Raw genomic sequence first — 20,008 nt, 5'->3', positions numbered from 1 at the left:
GTCCCTGTCCCTTTAAGGAGCAGGGGGCGGGGGCTGCCCGGTGAATCTAGAACTGTAGCTGTTTCTGTCCTGTTCTGTTTCTGTTACACCGGCCCAACGGCAGGAGGCAGCGCCGCGCTGGGATGTTGTGAGCCCGGAGCAGGGGGATCCGGGCCCGGCCGCGCTCCGACCGCAGCGGGGGGAGCGGGCGCCGCCAGCATGGACTGGGGCACCGAGCTGTGGGTGAGTGGGCCAGCCCCCCAACTCCCCCTTCCTACCCCGGCCAGCCCCCCAACTCCCCCTTCCTACCCCGGCCAGCCCCCCAACTCCCTCTCCCTCCCCCTGGGGCCAGCCCCCCAACTCCCCCCTTCTTCTTCCCCATGGCCAGCCCCCCAACTCCCCCTTCCTACCCCGGCCAGCCCCCCAACTCCCTCCTTCTTCTTCCCCATGGCCAGCCCCCCAACTCCCCCTTCCTACCCCGGCCAGCCCCCCAACTCCCCCCTTCTTCTTCCCCATGGCCAGCCCCCCAACTCCCCCTTCCTACCCCGGCCAGCCCCCCAACTCCCCCTTCCTACCCCGGCCAGCCCCCCAACTCCCTCTCCCTCCCCCTGGGGCCAGCCCCCCAACTCCCCCCTTCTTCTTCCCCATGGCCAGCCCCCCCTCTCCCCCTTCCTACCTCCGGGGCCAGCCCCCCAACTCCCCCCTTCTTCCTCCCCATGGCCAGCCCCCCAACTCCCCCTTCCTACCCCGGCCAGCCCCCCAACTCCCCCCTTCTTCTTCCCCATGGCCAGCCCCCCAACTCCCCCTTCCTACCCCGGCCAGCCCCCCAACTCCCTCTCCCTCCCCCTGGGGCCAGCCCCCCAACTCCCCCCTTCTTCTTCCCCATGGCCAGCCCCCCAACTCCCCCTTCCTACCCTGGCCAGCCCCCCAACTCCCCCCTTCTTCTTCCCCATGGCCAGCCCCCCAACTCCCCCTTCCTACCCCGGCCAGCCCCCCAACTCCCTCTCCCTCCCCCCGGGGCCAGCCCCCCAACTCCCCCCTTCTTCCTCCCCATGGCCAGCCCCCCAACTCCCCCTTCCTACCCCGGCCAGCCCCCCAACTCCCTCCCGTTCTTCCTCCCCATGGCCAGCCCCCCAACTCCCCCTTCCTACCCCGGCCAGCCCCCCAACTCCCTCCCCTTCTTCCTCCCCATGGCCAGCCCCCCAAATCCCCCTTCCTGTCACGGCCAGCCCCCCAACTCCCCCTTCCTATCCCGGCCAGCCCCCCAACTCCCTCCCCTTCTTCCTCCCCATGGCCAGCCCCACAAATCCCCCTTCCTGTCACGGCCAGCCCCCCAACTCCCTCCCCTTCTTCCTCCCCATGGCCAGCCCCCCAACTCCCCCTTCCTATCCCGGCCAGCCCCCCAACTCCCTCCCCTTCTTCCTCCCCATGGCCAGCCCCCCAACTCCCCCTTCCTACCCCGGCCAGCCCCCCAACTCCCTCCTTCCTCCCCATGGCCAGCCCCCCAACTCCCTCTCCCTCCCCTCCCCCCGGGGCCAGCCCCCCAACCCTCCCTTCCTACCCCGGCCAGCCCCCCAGCTCCCCCTCCCTTCCCCCGGGGCCAGCCCCCCAGCTCCCCCTCCCTTCCCCCGGGGCCAGCCCCCCAACTCCCCCTTCCTACCCCGGCCAGCCCCCCAACTCCCTCCCCTTCTTCCTCCCCATGGCCTGCCCCCAACTCCCCCTTCCTACCCCGGCCAGCCCCCCAACTCCCTCCCCTTCTTCCTCCCCATGGCCAGCCCCCCAAATCCCCCTTCCTGTCATGGCCAGCCCCCCCCTCCCCCTCCCTTCCCCCGGGGCCAGCCCCCCAGCTCCCCCTCCCTTCCCCCGGGGCCAGCCCCCCAACTCCCCCTTCCTACCCCGGCCAGCCCCCCAACTCCCTCCCCTTCTTCCTCCCCATGGCCAGCCCCCCAACTCCCCCTTCCTACCCCGGCCAGCCCCCCAACTCCCTCCCCTTCTTCCTCCCCATGGCCAGCCCCCAACTCCCCCTTCCTACCCCGGCCAGCCCCCCAACTCCTTCCCCTTCTTCCTCCCCCTGGCCAGCCCCCCAACTCCCCCTTCCTACCCCGGCCAGCCCCCCAACTCCCTCCCCTTCTTCCTCCCCATAGCCAGCCCCCAACTCCCCCTTCCTACCCCGGCCAGCCCCCCAACTCCCTCCCCTTCTTCCTCCCCATGGCCAGCCCCCCAAATCCCCCTTCCTGTCACGGCCAGCCCCCCAACTCCCCCTTCCTATCCCGGCCAGCCCCCCAACTCCCTCCCCTTCTTCCTCCCCATGGCCAGCCCCCCAACTCCCCCTTCCTACCCCGGCCAGCCCCCCAACTCCCTCCTTCCTCCCCATGGCCAGCCCCCAACTCCCTCTCCCTCTCCTCCCCCCGGGGCCAGCCCCCCAACCCCCCCTTCCTACCCAGGCCAGCCCCCCAGCTCCCCCTCCCTTCCCCCGGGGCCAGCCCCCCAGCTCCCCCTCCCTTCCCCTGGGGCCAGCCCCCCAGCTCCCCCTTCCTGTCCCGGCCAGCCCCCCAACTCCCTCCCCTTCTTCCTCCCCATGGCCAGCCCCCCAACTCCCCCTTCCTCCCCGGCCAGCCCCCCAACTCCCTCCTTCTTCCTCCCCATGGCCAGCCCCCCAACTCCCTCTCCCTCCCCTCCCCCCGGGGCCAGCCCCCCAACTCCCCCTTCCTACCCCGGCCAGCCCCCCAACTCCCTCCCCTTCTTCCTCCCCATGGCCAGCCCCCCAACTCCCCCCTTCCTACCCCGGCCAGCCCCCCAACTCCCTCCTTCTTCCTCCCCATGGCCAGCCCCCCAACTCCCTCTCCCTCCCCTCCCTTCCCCCCCGGGGCCAGCCCCCCAGCTCCCCCTCCCTTCCCCCCCATGGCCAGCCCCCCAGCCCCCTCCGTCCCCCCCCCCGGGGCCAGCCCCCCTTCCTTCCCTGGCCAGCCCCCCAACTTCCTCCCCTTCCCCCCCGGGGCCAGCCCCCCAACTCCTTGCCCTCCCCTTCCCCCCGGCTGGCTTCCTCCACTTCCCCCTTCTCCTATGGCTGGGCTCCCCTCGCCTCAATTCCCTCCCTCTCTCCTGCTTCCTTAGGGCTGGGCTCCTTTCCCCCTGATCTCCTGGGTGCCCCCCCCCCCCCCCGTTTTATGGTAGGGCTGCTAGCCAGGACTCCTGGGTTCTTTTCCTGACTCTGCCACTTGGCTTGGGGAAGGCAAGTCCTTTAACCTCTTTTTGCCTCAGTTTCCCTGTCTCTAATATGTGGCTAATACCTTGGGGAGGAGAGAGAGGGATGGTGAGCGCGTAGGAAGGATGCTGTATTGTTTCCAGCTGTGCCGGTGACACCTCCCACCTCTCTTTTTCCCCCTCTTCTCCCCCAGGACCAGTTTGACAATGTAGAGCGTCACACCCAGTGGGGGCTGGATCTGATGGAGAAGTACGTGAAGTTTGTGAAGGAGCGGACAGAGATCGAGCAGGCCTACGCCAAGCAGCTCAGGTAGGAGGGCAGGGGCCAAAGGCCAGAACGGCTGCTTACGGCACAGGATTCCTGGGTCTCGTTCCCTTTGTTTGGAGGGGAATGGGGTCTAGTGGTTAGAGCTGGGAGCTGGGTCCCAGGAATCATGGGTTCTGTTCCCAGCTGTGGGAGAGGAGTGGGGTCCAGTGGTTAGAGGTGAGAGCCAGGTTTCAGGACTCCTGGGTTCTTTCTCTTCAGCTCCCTCCCTCGGTACTTTTTGGAGGAAAGTTTCCTCTCTCTGGGCATGTCTGCACTACAATAAATCTCCCACGGTCGGCTGACTCGAGATGTGGGGCTAAATATTTTCAGTGTCAATGCTCGGGCTGGAGCCTGAGCTGTGTAACGCGGGTCCCAGAGCCCGGCTTCCGGCCTGAGCCCAAACGTCTGTACTGTGATCTTATAGCCCTGCGGCCCGAGCCCTGAGTCAGCTGCCACGGGGGTTTGTTGCCATGTAGACAGACCCTCTGTGCCTCCATTTCCCCATTGGCGAAATGGAAATCGAGGCAAAGGCAGCAGAAGGGATTTGCCCAAAGTCGTGCAGGGAACTGGCTGGCAGGATGGCCCGATCCCACGCTCCACCCACAGCTCTGTCCTTCCCTGGTCTCTCCCTCCTCCCTGACCTGGCCGTGCCTTGTGGCAGAGACCACTCATACCTGCCGATGGGGGGGGGGGGGCAGAGTGAGGGCACCTGGCTTCAGCAGTGTTACTGAGCATGCTCAGTACAAGCCGAAGAGCAGATGGGGGGGGAGGAGGCACATGACCCTGCATTCCCACCCCCCACCACACACACACTCTCATGCATCACGTCTGCCATATTATCTGCATTGTGCTCCAAGATCCCTGTTTGGCTTGGCCTGGCCTAGCAGGGCTGTGACGGAGCGATTCTGGCGGGACCCAACTGAGAGTGCCAAATCAGGACCAATTGCTCAAACAGGGCAGTCACAGCCCTAGGCTGGGGTTTTTCCACCTCTAAGGCAAACCAAACCAGCCAGACAAAAAGGACTTTGGTCTCACCCCACTGGCTAACCACAAGTCACACAAGCAATTTCCTTAGACACTCCAGTCTCCCAGCATCACCACCAGTGCACTCGTCCTGGGGATGAATGGTTATGAAAACCAACACCCCAATAAAAGAAAAAGGTTCCCTCGATCCCAGAGGACCAAGCCCCAGACCCAGGTCAATATACACATCAGATCTTACCCACAAATCACGCTGTTGCCAATCCTTTAGAATCTAAAATCTAAAGGTTTATTTACAAAGGGAAAAAGGTAGAGATGAGAGGTAGAATTGGTTAAATGGAATCAATTACATACAGCAATGGCAAAGTTCTTAGTTCAGGCTTGCAGCAGTGCTGGAGTAAACTGCAGGTTCAGATTAAGTCTCTGGAACATCCCCCGCTGGGATGGGTCAACAGTCCTTCGTGCAGAGCTTCAGTTTGTAGCAAAGTCCCTCCAGAGGTCAGAAGCAGGATTGAAGACCAGATGGAGATGAGGCATTAGGCTTATATAGACTTTTCCAGGTGTAAGAATCCCTTTGTCTTCACTGTGGAAATTTACAGCAAAATCGAGCCTGGAGTCACATGGGCCAGTCCCTGCATACTTTGCTGAGTCACAAGGCGTGTCTGCCTTCTCTCCATGGGTCCATTGTGTAGCCGATGGCCCTTTAATGGGCCATCAAACCAGCTATGCCGGGCTAACATCAGCTTTGTCTGGGACACTTCCCAGAGGCAGAGCATAATACAAACTACAAACAGTACAGAGCCAATACTTATAACTTCAACTACAAAATGATACACAGACATACAGACAGCATAATCATAACCAGCAACCCAGAACCTGGTCTTAGACACCTTATATGACCCCCTTCACTTAAGATTTGGTGCCACTACAGGACCTTGGTTGCAACCCATGTTCTATATGGTCCCCATTTATATCAATAACGTCACACCCCCAACGCAAAATTGATGCAGGAAGGGATGACAAAACATCGCTGACTGCATCCCAAGAGCCCCCTTTCCTTGGGTCTGTCTCACTACAGCTAGTGTTGGGCTAGAGGCCATACCAGTGTATAACCGAAATGGTTTATCAAAGTCATGTTCAATAACATGAATGGATCTCTTTACAAACTTAAGGTATAACTTGGTTAGCTTTTGCAGCATGGTTCCTGTATGTTTCATGTGATCTTGCCAAGAGCTAAAGAAAACAGCTACTTTATCCATACCAGCCTTGGCCAATGTTTTGAACCCAATTAACATTAAACCAATGTAGATATTGATGTTGTTCATAGTACAGGACTCTTGGCATTTAGCCATGAAAGCAATATGGTAGTGTGCCTCAGTTTCCCCTTTCATACAGCACATCAGGTCTGGAATGTATTTTCCCCTGTGAAAAGTCCCAACACTGTTTACAGGCATTAACTGTGAAACATCAGTATAGCACGGCCCTTTAACATAAAGTGTGTTTTCATGTATTCCTTTCAACATGTTTAAGGGACTTCCCACAAGACTAGGCACATTGTACATTGTTACAGTTCTTGGCAATAGCAACACATTAGTTACAAAAATTAGCATTAGCAATAACAACAAATTCACTGCAAGTGTCCATTTATAATTATTTTTGTCATGCCCCACCCTTGGCTCAACACCATTGGAGTTTGGGCCTTTTAGGGTTAACCTGTGGCTTCCCTTTGCAAAATTCAGTCTTCTCTTTCCTCCTGGATTAAACCCTGATTTCTCTTGCTTAACAGAATTCACTGGCTGATGGGGTGGGCCCTCTGTGCTAACAGCTATCAGCAAGTCTTTCTTCTCCTTGCCAGCCAAGTAATTTGCATTAACACAGACACTAGCTTCTAACTCTTTATCTGCTAGGGATTCCAAGGCTGGACTTGGTCTTACAGAGATATCACACCAATTCAAAGAGTCTGAGGGTGAGAGCTGACTTGCTCTCCCCTGCCTCCTCAAGCATTCAGCCATACAACTGTTCTGCTCCGAAACACCAGTAACTGCATCTGTCCTCAGATCCTGAAGCACAGACTGCTCACTTACAGATTCAGCATGGAGACATTCCTGTCCCAACAGCATTGTCTCCCCAACAAGCTGGCTACACACAGCCAGGTGGTTATAGGGCTGCTCAACTTCCTTAACAGCTTCTACTCCACCTGAGACCTTTTCAAAGCTGCCCACACTGGATCTTTCAAAAGGAAAGTCAGTGGATCCATTCACAACAGAAAATTTCTGGCTGTTAGGAACTGAAACTTCCTTGATTAAATCACTTTTACACCCTTCAGTTGCAGTAAACTGCTTGCACAGGCTACCATGAGGATTCCTTTCCCTAGGATCTTCTCTAAGCAGCAATTCACCCCTCTCAGAAATTCTGCCCTTCCCCTCTTTATCTAGGGCTTGCTCTAAAGGAACACTTCCCTGAGCAACCACAGATGCTTTCTGGGTCTCACTTACATTTAGAATCACTTCAGGCCCAACAGGCGGATTTCTACACAATCCCCTTTTAGGCACACCTACAGACTCTCTAGATAACAGGTCAGAAGCAGTCTCCTTCCCTTGGCCATGAACAAGTTCAGGAATCTTTTCCTTCTTGCTATAAGTTGTCAAACTGTCAGTAGGTAACACCATTAAATCACCTTCATGCTCTCCTTGTGCCCTGGCTAGGGTATCACCCTGATCAGACAGAGTTGCTACACCCCTTTCCAACCACACATTAGCAACTGGCAAACTACAAGCACCAGAATTGTCTGTTCTCTGGGATTTTGCTATGACACTAACTGGATGCAACCTAGTCACAGTGCCATTCTCCCCAGCAGACACAAACTCAGGACCATTCCCTTCCTGGGCTTTAGCTGTATTTACAACCAACTCCGAGACAACTAAATCACCCTCAACCATCACAGGCTGAAAGGCCCCTTCTGTCTGCTTCACAGACACAGAAGAGCCGGAGACACATTCTCCTTTACCAGACACACAGCTTGGGATTACACTTCCCTTGTCCCAGCACACAGGGCTGTTCACAGACAACTGCTTGGAGACTGGGGTAGCTTCCTTCATAGGCAAGTCAATACTCCTGACAGACACAGGCACATTCCCTTCACTGTCACATTTCTCCACACAGGAAACAGGTAAGGGATATGGACACTCATTTTCCACTATCCCTGTCTTCCCAAACTGCTGATTAGACAAAGCCATCAGCTCACAAGGCTGCCTAGGCTCCTCCAAACTTTCCCTACCAGGCACATTGCCTCTCCCAACAGATAAGCTGCTGCTCTTTTCACTACACCGAGCTACTTTTAGCAAATCACAGTTACCCATTTCAGGTTTACTTCTACAAGCTGCACTAGCCACCAATCCATTACCCATTACAAATTTACCCTCTCCTTCCTTAGTTAGGGATTTAACCTGAGAAACATTTTCCTCCCCAATGAGATCTTTCTGCTCTTGATCTAACTCCAGATTAACTTCTGAGACATCAGACAGACATTCAGAAACTTCATTCCCAGACAAGCTGCTTTTTTGCACAGACAAACCTTTGGAGCAACCCTCCTCAGGCAAATCATTGCCCACAATAGACACAGGTTTAAGATTATTCCTCTCCTGTGACTGGCTACCTGGACTGAACAAAGCTTTCACATTTTCCCCAATTAAAAGATCTTTAGGCAATAATTTTCTGACGCCGGCTATCACTTCATGCTGAGCCCCATTCCACTCAAGATGGATTCTGGCTAAAGGCACACGGACAGTAAACTCACAGAGGATCACAACATTCACACTCTGATTTGGTAAATAATCTTCCTCTTTGACCAGATCTGCTTTAACAAGAGTGATGTTAGAAGCCATAATTTGCCCTAAACAGCTTTTACCATTGACTTTTACACACTCTATGAATTTTCCATTACCATTCCCATCCATAGCACTGGCACAATTTATGGGGCCACCCCCTACTGAACACACAGTAACAGCATTGACATAAAAGGTGGCATTGTTGGGGTACATTTGGTTATCCCCACACAACTGCTCAGAGTTATACAACATACCAACATTGTTACAAACTGGACTTTCAAGAGGATACAGTCTCTGCTGTTCTTCCATTGCTTTCTTGACTTGGAGTTGGAGTCTAGCAGTTTCTTGTTGCATCTTGTGAGTCTCCTCCTCAGCAGCCAGCAGCTCTTTCTTTCTCTTAGCAGCCTCTTTCTCTCTCTCAGCCGCCTCTCTCTTTCTCTCAGCCGCCTCTCTCTTTCTCTCAGCCGCCTCTCTCTCCAGCTGGGCCAAGACTTGCTTCTCTTCCATTCGAATTTTTTCCAGTTCTTGCTCATAATCAAACTGCAGGCTGTCTCTCAAGGCTTGCAGTTTCCTTGCTTTTCCTGATGCTTTCTGTCTCATGGTCACTGATCTTTAACCAACCAAACTCTCAATCCCAAAGTTAAAATTTGGATAGCGTGGGGTTCTGACCCAAAGCTTAATTGACCTGGTTCTGTGGATCCAAGCACGACTACGCCACTGTGACGGAGCGATTCTGGCGGGACCCAACTGAGAGTGCCAAATCAGGACCAATTGCTCAAACAGGGCAGTCACAGCCCTAGGCTGGGGTTTTTCCACCTCTAAGGCAAACCAAACCAGCCAGACAAAAAGGACTTTGGTCTCACCCCACTGGCTAACCACAAGTCACACAAGCAATTTCCTTAGACACTCCAGTCTCCCAGCATCACCACCAGTGCACTCGTCCTGGGGATGAATGGTTATGAAAACCAACACCCCAATAAAAGAAAAAGGTTCCCTCGATCCCAGAGGACCAAGCCCCAGACCCAGGTCAATATACACATCAGATCTTACCCACAAATCACGCTGTTGCCAATCCTTTAGAATCTAAAATCTAAAGGTTTATTTACAAAGGGAAAAAGGTAGAGATGAGAGGTAGAATTGGTTAAATGGAATCAATTACATACAGCAATGGCAAAGTTCTTAGTTCAGGCTTGCAGCAGTGCTGGAGTAAACTGCAGGTTCAGATTAAGTCTCTGGAACATCCCCCGCTGGGATGGGTCAACAGTCCTTCGTGCAGAGCTTCAGTTTGTAGCAAAGTCCCTCCAGAGGTCAGAAGCAGGATTGAAGACCAGATGGAGATGAGGCATTAGGCTTATATAGACTTTTCCAGGTGTAAGAATCCCTTTGTCTTCACTGTGGAAATTTACAGCAAAATCGAGCCTGGAGTCACATGGGCCAGTCCCTGCATACTTTGCTGAGTCACAAGGCGTGTCTGCCTTCTCTCCATGGGTCCATTGTGTAGCCGATGGCCCTTTAATGGGCCATCAAACCAGCTATGCCGGGCTAACATCAGCTTTGTCTGGGACACTTCCCAGAGGCAGAGCATAATACAAACTACAAACAGTACAGAGCCAATACTTATAACTTCAACTACAAAATGATACACAGACATACAGACAGCATAATCATAACCAGCAACCCAGAACCTGGTCTTAGACACCTTATATGACCCCCTTCACTTAAGATTTGGTGCCACTACAGGACCTTGGTTGCAACCCATGTTCTATATGGTCCCCATTTATATCAATAACGTCACAAGGGCACAAAGGGTTAACGAGGTGCCACTCAATGTTTCCTAGTTAAATCCCCCCCTCCCCGCCCCCGCAAAGGCTGCTGCTCTCCCAGCAAGGCAGCCAGCCCCTTGGTGCTTCCAGCCTGGAATACAGCTGAACCGAGGGCGGGCGGAGCTGGGGGAGCTGCCGTCCAAGTCTGTTTGACTCCTCTTGCTCTGTACCGGGTTGTTGGCTGGATTTTACCAATGACTCCTCGCTTCGTGCTCTGGCCCTTGGCTGGGGGGAGCGGGTTGTGAATCCAGCTCTGCCTTGCCTCGGAGACTGTCTTCTGCCTAGCTACAGAGCAGACACGCGTGTCTGCTCGCTGCCTCCCAGATACCCTGGTGATGGGCACCAGGAGAAACAGGCGCACGGCATGGGCAGTGGCAGGGTAAACTCTCCCCCCTTCCTCCCCACATTTATAGATTACCAGGCCGGATGGGACCATTGTGATCATCTAGTCTGACCTCCTGGATAACTGCCCCCAAATCATTCCTAGAGCAAAGATTTTAGAAAAAGATCCAACCTTGATTTAAAAACTCAGTGATGGAGAATCCACCATGATCCTTGGCAGGTTGTTCCAGTGGTCAGTTACTCTCACTGTTTAAAAAATGTTCGCCTTATTTCTGGTTGGAATTGGTCTAGCTTCAGCTCCCAGTCGTCGGATCGTGTTAGACCTTTCACTGCTAGATTGAAGGGCCCCTTATAAAAGATTTGTCCCTCATGTAGGTACGTATAGAGTTAGACTGCAATCAAGTCACCCCTTAACCTTCTCTTGGTTACGCAAAGGAGTTTGAGTTCCTGGAGTCTCTCGCTATCAGGCAGGTTTTCTAACCCTTTCATCATTCTCATGGCTCTTCTTTGACCTCTCTCCGACTTGAATTTGGGCACCAGAACTGGACGCAGGATTCCAGCAGCGGTCGCACCAGTGCCAGATACAGAGGTAAAAGAACCTCTCTGCACCTACTCGAGATTCCCCTGTTTACACATCCCACTGCTGCACTGGGCAACACAGTATGGGGAGGAGGTGAGCAGCCCTCAGTGGTGAAAGAACAGGTTAGGGACTATTTAGAAAAGCTGGATGTGGACAAGTCCCTGGGTCCAGATCTAATGCATCCGAGGGTGCTGAGGGAATTGGCTGGTGTGATTGCAGAGCTATTGGCCATTATCTTTGAAAACACGTGGTGATCAGGGGAGGTCCCGGACGATTGGAAAAAGGCAAATATAGTGCCCATCTTTTAAAAATGGGAAGGAGGAGAACCTGGGGAACTACAGGCCGGTCAGCCTCGTCTCAGTCCCTGGAAAAATCATGGAGCAGGTCCTTAAGGAATCATTTTGAAGCACTTGGAGAAGAGGAAGGTGATCAGGAACAGTCAACATTGATTCACCAGGGGCAACTCATGCCTGACCAAGCTGATTGCCTTCTGTGATGAGAAAACTGGCTCTGTGGATATGGGGAAAGCAGTGGACGTGATATATCTTGACTTTAGCAGAGCTTTTGATACAGTCTTCCACAGTATTCTTGCCAGCAAGTTAAAAACACATGGATTGGATGAATGGACTATAAGGTGGATAGAAAGCTGGCTAGATCGTCAGGCTCAACAGGTAGTGATCAATGGCTCGATGTCTAGTTGGCAGCCGGTATCAAGCGGAGTGCTCCAGGGGTCGGTCCTGGGGCCAGTTTTGTTCAACATCTTTATTAATGATCTGGATGATGGGATGGATTGCACCCTCAGCAAGTTCACAGATGACACTAAGCTGGGGGAAGAGGTAGATATGTTGGAGGGTAGAGATAGAGTCCAGAGTGACCTAGACAAATTGGAGGATTGGGCCAAAAGAAATCTGATGAGGTTCAACAAGGACAAGTGCAGAATCCCGCACTTCGGCTGGAAGAATCCCATGCACTGCTACAGGCTGGGGACTGACTGGCTAAGCAGCAGTTCTTCAGAAAAGGACCTGGGGATTACAGTGGATGAGAAGCTGGATATGAGTGAGCAGTGTGCCCTTGTTGCCAAGAAGGCTAACGGCATGTTGAGCTGAATTAGTAGGAGAATTGCCAGCAGATTGAGGGAGGTGATTATTCCCTTCTATTCGGCACTGGTGAGGCCACATCTGGACTATTGTGTCCAGTTTTGGGCCCCACACTACAGAAAGGATGTGGACAAATTGGAGAGAGTCCAGCGGAGGGCAACAAAAACAATCAAGGGGCTGGGGCATATGACTTATGAGTAGAGGCTGAGGGAACTGGGCTTGTTTAGTCTGCAGAAGAGAAGAGTGAGGGGGGATTTGATGATAGCAGCCTTCAACTACCCGAAGGGGGGTTCCAAAGAGGATGGAGCTCTGCTGTTCTCAGTGGTACCAGATGACAGAACAAGGAGCAATGGTCTCAAGCTGCAGTGGGGGAGGTCTAGGTTGGATCTTAGGAAACAGTATTTCAGTAGGAGGGTGGTGAAGCACTGAAATGGGTTACCTAGGAAGGTGGTAGAATCTCCATCCTTAGAGGTTTTTAAGGTCAGGCTTGACAAAGCCCTGGCTGGGATGATTTAGTTGGGGTAGGTCCTGCTTTGAGCAGGGGGTTGGACTAGATGACCTCCTGAGGTCTCTTCCAACCCTAATCCTCTATGATTCTATGATCGCGTTAGCCCTTTTGGCCACAGTTTCACAATGGGAGCTCATGTTCAGCTGATTATCCACCATGACCTCCAGATCCTTTCCAGAGTCACTGCTCCCTAGGCTAGAGGCTCCCATCCTGTAAGCATGGCCTGCGTTCTGTGTGTCCCAGATGTACACATTTACATTTAGCTGTATTAACACACACGTGGTTTGCTTGCACCCATTTTACCAAGCCGCCCAGATCACTCTGTGTGAGGGACCTGACCTTTTTCCGTATTCATCACTGCCCCAGTTTTTGTGCTCACTGGGGCTTCTGGGCACAGGCGCCAACTTTTGTTGGCACCAGTGGGTGCTCGTGGCCCCCCCACCCCGACTCCGCCCCAACTCCGCCCCTATTGGATCCCTCCCCAAATCCCTGCCCTGGCCCCGCCTCTACCCCAAGCGCGTGCATGCCTCCTCCTCTCCCCTCCTTCCCAGGCTTGTGGTGCGAAACAGCTGTTTCACAGCGCAAGCACTGGGAGGGAGGGGGGAGAAGCAGGACGCGGCGGCCACTCAGGGGAGGAGGCGGAACAGAGGCAGAGGTGAGCTGGGGCGGGGTCGGAGAGCTGCCAGTGGGTGCGGAGCACCCACCAATTTTTCCCCGTGGGTGCTCCAGCCCTGGAGCACCCATGGGGTCGGCACCTACGCTTCTGGGGGCGCGTCCCATGATTCTTAGCACTGCACTAAGCTGAGCCCCTCTGTGACTTCCTTCCCAGTGCATCCTGGGAGAACTTGGCTCTCCTTTCGTGGGGTGGGATGGTGGGAAGGTTAGCAGTATCCGAGGGGCACGAGCCTGCGGCCACGTCTACACTACAAGGCGGTTGTGTTAGCAGCTGATAAGATGTGCTTGCTCCAGTTTTAGCCTATGCCCCGTCTTGGGCCAGCTGGCTCAAGTTAGCCGCCCCACAGCGCCTGAGGGAGGGGTCTTTGCGCTGACAGGACACATGTTAGGGACAACACTTGAGTTAACTCTGCAGGGAAGACCAAGCCCAGGGAGAAGTGGCCAAGCCAGGCCCACCCAGACAAGGGAGACTAGGCTGCTCAGAGAATGGGAGGGGAATGCTCCCAAGCTGGTGAAGGGGTGTGGACGCCCCCTTCCTGTTAGAATTTAAGAGGAATCAGGTGTTCAGATCCCAGGGCAGGGGGGCTGGCGATACTGGTCAGGGATCCTAGCAACCTCCAAGGGAGGGAACCAAAAGCTGTGTGAGAAACGGGGGCGGGGGGAGCCTCGCTGGAAAGCACCTAATGCTCCTCTGCAATGCCAGCAGCAGCAACCTGCCCAGCAGGTGAGTGGCAGAACCCGGAACAGAATCCAGGTCACCTGAGTCCCAGCCCTGTCCTCTAACCGCTGTCTGCTGAGTCCCTCTTCCCCATTGAGCTGACCCAGCGTGGAAACGCAAGGTGCTTTCTTGCCTTGGCTGCCTGGTAACGTGTTTCTCTCTAGCATGTGGGGAGAGTTGGATGCTGGCTAAACAAAGCTGCTTCTGGGGTGGAAGAGAGCAACTTGCTGCTGCACAGCACAGTGGGCCGGGGGACTCTGAGGATGCAGGGGTGAGCCTCTCTGAGTTAGGGGCTCGTTGATTCCCATGTATGCTGCGTGACTGCCCCTCTGTGGCATAGCACAGCTGCTAGGCATTTCATCCCGAGGAAGACTGGACAGTGCAGTGGCTATGGCTCTAGCATGGCCCTTGGATGGCTGTGTGGTTCAGTAAGCAGGGGGCTGGCTGTTCAGGTGTAAAAGACCTGGGTTCTAGACCCAGCTCTGCCCCAAACACCTGTGAGATGTGGGCAAGTCACTTAGGGTCAGATTTTTCAAGGTATTTAGGATGCCTAATTCCTATTGAAATAAACAGGTATTAGGTACTTAAATACCTTGAAAAATGTGGCCCTTATCTTCTCCCGGCCTCCATTCCCCACCTGTATAGTGGGGATAATAGCGTTGTCCTGCCCTGAAGGGTATCACATAATGTGTGGTGTGTGACAGGGGTGTTAGATTGATCTGTCTTGCTAAGGAATCTGAGCAGCTGGGGTAGATCCCAAATATCCACACACATCCAGCTCCTTTGGCCCGCCCAGAAGAATCGCTGTTAGCAGTACAGGGCCTATGACACAGAATCAAGTCATTCTGATTCCATCTAGCAGAGAGCAATGGTAGATGCAGACACACTACCCCTACCTCTCCCCCAACCCCACGTCACCTCCTATTGTTGCAGGGATGCTGGCAAGACAATAAATTCATATAGTGTTAAAAATAAAACTAACTCTTCTCTTCTCCTTTCCCCCCCCCCCCCCACGCACGGTTGTGGTGCACTGGGATGACTAATTATACAAACCTCAAGGGCTGCTCTCTGGCCGGTTCCCTATTTTCATGCTTTCTTCACCAGGGAACCGTAGGTCACTTTCCCTCTGATGTGTCACTTTCATGCTTGGGTCCTCCTGTGCTCGCCCTAGGGGGCTGTTTGAGGGTTTCCACCCGGCCTAGGGAAGATTGCTTTGAAATGATCACTGGCCCTGTAAAGGTTTCATTGTCCCACTGGCTTTAAAAAAAAAAACCCTCCTCTGGAAGATCTAAGAGAGTAGGGATACAGCAAACATCTTGCTGCCCCTTTCTCTGCTGGTGCACCTCACCTCCTCCCCTGGAGGGGTCTGTCTAGGCGTCTTTCTCCAGCCTGGCCCAGTCCTTGGTTTCTTACCAACAAACTTTCGCAGGCAAGTTTCAGGTCAGTTTCAAGCTTTTTTTCCTGCAGCCACAAGGGCTAGAAATTTACATTTCAAAACCATCTTGGGCCTTGTCTACACTACAAGACTATTTCAAATCTACTTAAGTCGAATTTGTGGATTCGACCTTATGAAGTCGAATTTGTGTATCCACACTAAATACACTAATTCGAATTTCTGAGTCCACAGTAACGGGGCTGGCGTCGACTTTGGAAGCGGTGCACTGTGGGAAGCTATCCCACAGTTCCCGCAGTCCCCGCTGCCCATTGGAATGCTGGGTAGAGCCCCCAATGCCTGCTGGGGGAAAAAATGTGTCGAGGGTGGTTTTGGGTAACTGTCATCATTGAACCGTCAATCACGCCCTCCCTCCCTGAAAGCGCCGGTGGGAAATCTGTTCGCGCCCTTCTCTTGTCAGTTACAGCGCGTACGCCACAGCACTGCAAGCATGGAGCCCGCTGCAATCATCTCAGCACTTATGGACGTTGTCAACTCCTCGCACCTTATCGTCCACCTATTCCACAGTCAGCTGCTGAGAAACCGGGCGAGGAGGCTCTGGCAGCGCGGTGAGGACAGGAAGTCACAGAGTGGCGCAGACCTCTCACAAATTAGGGTACGCCGCGCCGTGGAGATCATGGTGGCAATGGGTCAAGTTCATGGTGTGGAACGGCGATTCTGGGCCCGGGAAACAAGCATGGACTGGTGGGACCGCATAGTGCTGCAGGTCTGGGATGAAACAGAGTGGCTGCGAAACTTCAGGATGCGTAAGGGCACTTTCCTTGAACTCTGTGACTTGCTGTCCCCTGCCCTGAAGCACCAGGACACACGGATGCGAGCAGCACTGACTGTGCAGAAGCGAGTGGCCATAGCCCTCTGGAAACTTGCCACGCCAGACAGCTACCGGTCAGTAGCGAACCACTTTGGCGTGGGCAAATCTACCGTTGGGGTTGCTGTGATTCAAGTAGCCCACGCAATCGTTGATCAACTGATCTCAAAGGTAGTGACTCTCGGAAACGTCCAGGTAGTCATAGATGGCTTCGCAGCGATGGGATTCCCAAACTGCGGTGGGGCTATAGATGGGACTCACATCCCTATCCTGGCACCAGCCCACCAGGCCAGCGAGTACATTAACCGAAAGGGCTACTTTTCAATGGTGCTGCAAGCACTGGTGGACCATAGGGGACGTTTTACCAACATCTTCGTCGGGTGGGCGGGAAAGGTTCATGACGCGCGTGTGTTCAGGAACTCTGGTCTGTTTAAACGCCTCCAGGCAGGTACTTTCTTCCCGGACCACAAAATAACGGTTGGGGATGTGCAGATGCCTACAGTGATCCTCGGGGACCCAGCCTACCCGCTAATGCCCGGGCTCATGAAGCCCTATACAGGCGCCTTGGACAGAGAGAAGGAACTCTTCAACTACCAGCTGAGCAAGTGCAGAATGGTGGTGGAGTGTGCTTTCGGACGTCTCAAGGGGAGATGGCGGAGCTTACTGACTCGCTCGGACATCAGCGAAAAGAATATCCCCGTAGTTATTGCTGCTTGCTGTGTGCTCCACAATCTCTGTGAGAGCAAGGGCGAGACCTTTTTGGCAGGATGGGAGGTTGAGGCAAATCGCCTGGCTGCTGTTTACGCTCAGCCAGACACCCGTTCCGAGAGAATATCCCAGCGGGAAGTGCTGTGCATCCGGGAGGCTTTGAAAGCTAGGTTCCTCGGAGAGCAGGGTAACCTATGACTGTCCACTTGATTTTAAGAGAGCCTGATCATGGGCTTGTGTCTGTATGTGTCGAGTTAGATCTGAGGTTACATACCCCGTTCTCCAAGTTTCCCCCACTTCCAAAGCACGTTTTAAAACAAATTACATGTGACACTAATTAATAATAAATCTTTCGTTTACTTTGCATTTCTGTTCAGGGGTTGAAACATGGACGCATACTGTGCTAGGTACGGTGTGCACTGATGTACAGACCGCTTGTACAATACAGGACGGACAGCCTCCTGCTCCTACATAGGTCTCTGGGGTGGGGGACGGTTTAAAGTGGTTGTGCATGTAGGGGTGGGTTTGCAGGAAGGGGTGTGTTTTGCAGGAAGGGGCGAGTGGTGCTGTCTTTGGATAGGGATTTGGATGACGGCTGTGGGCTGTGGGTTTGGGCGTAGGAAGGGGTGAGGGGTGTGGGGGAAGGGTGAGTATCTGTCCGTGGATGAGGGCTCTTGTTGGGGCTCAGGGCAGCGGAGAGGATCGCGCCTACGGTGGAAGTGCATGGTAAGGGCAGCATGCCTTAACATTAGGGGGTGGCAGGCGCTAGGACCCTGGACAAGCATACACATCACAGAATGACCCGGGGCAGCATACACCACACAGAGTGACCCTGGTGACTACTGACTGCAGTCTGTGTGTGCCCTGCAGTTGATCCTGCCCCCGATAGTCTGTACCCTGGTAATGTAGGCTATCCCGTGCAATTATAAATCCCCTGCCCCCCCCCTACATACACAGTCTTCTGACACGAAAGACGTGACGGAAAGAGTGAACAACAGCAAACAGCTTTTATTAATCTACTACATAGTGGGGTGATGAAACTTGGATTTGGGACTGGGTAATCCTGTAAGGGAAGCACTTCTACACAGTTATAGCGTGAGAGGTGTGTGGTACATTAGCGCTCAGCTGTGGTGCAGTGACAGTTCTCACGGCCCCTACCGCCCCTCCGTCTTGTAATTTTGGGTGATGGGGGGACAGGACTTCTTGGCGTTGGAGGGCGGTTGCAGATACAGTGCAGGGGGGCTCTCTCCTCCTGCCTGCGGTCCTGCAGAACATCAACAAGGCGCCGGAGCGTGTCCGTTTGCTCCCTCATTAGCCCAAGCAGCGTTTGAGTCGCCTGTTGGTCTTCCTGCCGCCACCTATCCTCCCGTTCGATGTGTGTGCGATGCTGCTGACATAGGGTCTCCCTCCACTGTCTCTGCTCTGCCGCCTCGGCTCTGGAGCAGGCCATCAGTTCCGCGAACATCTCGTCCCTAGTCTTTTTCTTTCGCCGCCTAATCTGAGCCAGCCTCTGCGAGGTGGATGACGGGGCAGTCCGGGAAAGAGCCGGGAAAGCTGTGTGATGGGAAAAAGTAAGTGATTTCCTTGAACAGATACATGTTTGCAAACAGTGAACACAGTCTAGTCAGTTTCTCTGAACAAGACCATACAGGGCACCAAGTTCCACGAGATCTCCGGACAAGTTTGAGATTTCGGAATACGCTCTCATTGGCGGCGCCATTGCACAGGAGAGCGGACAAGCGGGGAGAGACAGCTGAATCCGTCTTGCAGACAGTCCTGGTAAGCCTTAAAGTAGATAATGCTTATCAGTTAGTCTATAGCTGTGCTCTCCTGCTAAAGGCAATCTGGAAAGCAGAAAGGCTGAGCCTTTTCCAGCCCCTCCCGCCAGTGCACGGGAACGATCAATGTATGCTTGTTCTCTGTGGCCTCCAGCACGTGGCTGTTAAGCGAGGGTCATTGTTATGCAACCTAATTTTAAACCATTAACAACAGTAACAATACACTAATTGCCCTACTTAGATGCAGCCTTTCCAGAACGAGATCACCCTGAGGCGGGTCACTCGTAGTCAGAAAGAGCAGATGCTAAGGGAAGCCCTGCACAGACCCGGACCATATGCAGCAATGCTGGTGGAGGCGATGATTCCTCTCTACATTAGGATGTCCTGGCGCGGAAGAGTGTGCTTCCACGGAGCACCCAATAAGGCACCTCTCCCCAGGAACCTCCTGCGGAGGCTTTTCGAGGAACTCTATGACAGCTTTGTTGAATTGTCCGTAGAGGATTATTGTTCAATCCCTATATGTGTGGACCTACTTTTCATATAGTTTTACATTGAAATTTTTTATATAGTGTTTCTATTTTCTAAATACATATTTTATAAAAAATAAATGTTTACATGTGTATAGCACTTACCGCCTGATCCTTCCCCTGATTCCAAGTCCGGGTTAACGGCAGGGGAGGGTTGGTAGGGGATCTCTGTGAGGGTGATGAAGAGATCCTGGCTGTCAGGGAAAGCGGTATTGTGTTCGCTGTCGCCTGCGCCGTCCTCCAAAGACCCTTCCTCATCTTCCCCATCGGCGAACATCGATGAGGAACTGTCCCGGTACACTATGCCATCCTCTGAGTCCACGGTCACTGGTGGGGCAGTGGTGGCAGACCCACCGAGAATGGCATGCAGTGCCTCGTAGAAGCGGCATGTCTGGGGCTTGGCTCCGGAGCGTCCGTTTGCCACTCTGACTTTTTGATACCCTTGCCTCAGGTCCTTGACTTTCACGCGGCACTGCATCACATCCCGGCTGTATCCTTTGTCTATCATGGCTTGGGAGACCTTCTCGAAGGTCTTTGCATTCCGCTTGTTGGAGCGCAGCTCCGAGAGCACAGACTCCTCGCCCCACACAGCGATCAGATCCAGGACTTCCCGGTCAGTCCATGCTGGGGACCTCTTTCTATTCTTGGATTGCCCGGACTCCTCTGCTGGAGAGCTCTGCATCGTTGCAGGTG

At 54.0% G+C, this 20,008-nt stretch overlaps 1 protein-coding gene and 1 pseudogene across 5 annotated transcripts in view; both read left to right on the top strand.

The window, feature by feature from the left end:
* The window catches only part of LOC123353777, an 824,880-nt pseudogene that overhangs the window by 48,077 nt on the left and 756,795 nt on the right, over window positions 1–20,008 (top strand).
* The window catches only part of LOC123353572 (cdc42-interacting protein 4-like), a 73,032-nt gene that overhangs the window by 20,453 nt on the left and 32,571 nt on the right, over window positions 1–20,008 (top strand). For all 5 annotated transcript variants that reach the window (XM_044994776.1, XM_044994774.1, XM_044994775.1 and 2 more), the window contains 2 exons: window positions 104–222; window positions 3,378–3,493. In XM_044994776.1, coding sequence (XP_044850711.1) covers window positions 199–222; window positions 3,378–3,493 — 140 coding nt within the window. In that variant the 5' untranslated portion in view covers window positions 104–198. Of the gene's footprint in view, window positions 1–103; window positions 223–3,377; window positions 3,494–20,008 lie in introns of those variants that run through there.

The sequence above is a fragment of the Mauremys mutica genome, chromosome 20 (assembly GCF_020497125.1).
Source record: "Mauremys mutica isolate MM-2020 ecotype Southern chromosome 20, ASM2049712v1, whole genome shotgun sequence".
Classification (NCBI taxonomy): domain Eukaryota; kingdom Metazoa; phylum Chordata; order Testudines; family Geoemydidae; genus Mauremys; species Mauremys mutica.
The sequence above is the reverse complement of the archived record's forward strand: the minus strand, read 5'-3'. Positions and strand labels throughout refer to the sequence as shown.